This window comes from Myotis brandtii, unplaced genomic scaffold, assembly GCF_000412655.1.
Source record: "Myotis brandtii unplaced genomic scaffold, ASM41265v1 scaffold247, whole genome shotgun sequence".
NCBI lineage: Eukaryota > Metazoa > Chordata > Mammalia > Chiroptera > Vespertilionidae > Myotis > Myotis brandtii.
In genome coordinates, this window is record NW_005359352.1 from 2,273,194 (window position 1) to 2,273,455 (window position 262).

The 262-nt window shown below is 64.5% G+C and overlaps 1 protein-coding gene across 1 annotated transcript in view; it reads right to left on the bottom strand.

Annotated features, from left to right (window-relative positions):
- ALLC (allantoicase) overlaps positions 1–262 on the bottom strand; it is a 14,844-nt gene that overhangs the window by 6,173 nt on the left and 8,409 nt on the right. The window contains exon 8 of the mRNA XM_014540540.1: positions 11–166. Within this exon, the coding sequence (XP_014396026.1) occupies positions 11–166 (156 nt within the window). The remainder of the gene's footprint in view (positions 1–10; positions 167–262) is intronic.

The following is a 262-nucleotide window of genomic DNA, read 5'->3' on the forward strand; positions in this document are numbered from 1 at the left end:
GCCTTCTCACCTATCATCTTGTTGGGGTGCCCAAAATGGGCGTTACTGAACCCCACGCAGGCGCCCCCGCTGGCCATGGCCGCCAGGTCCACTGGCTCTTTGGGGTCGGCGGACGCCCAGTCCTTGTGTCCGACGCCGTACACCCGGAGGCGCGCGACCCCACCATCTGGAAGGGAAGGGGTGCCCATCAGCTCATCGTTGGAAAAGCAGCCATTCGAGGCTCAGAAACTACAGAAGCCCTCACACCCCCCGGCCTCGCTCC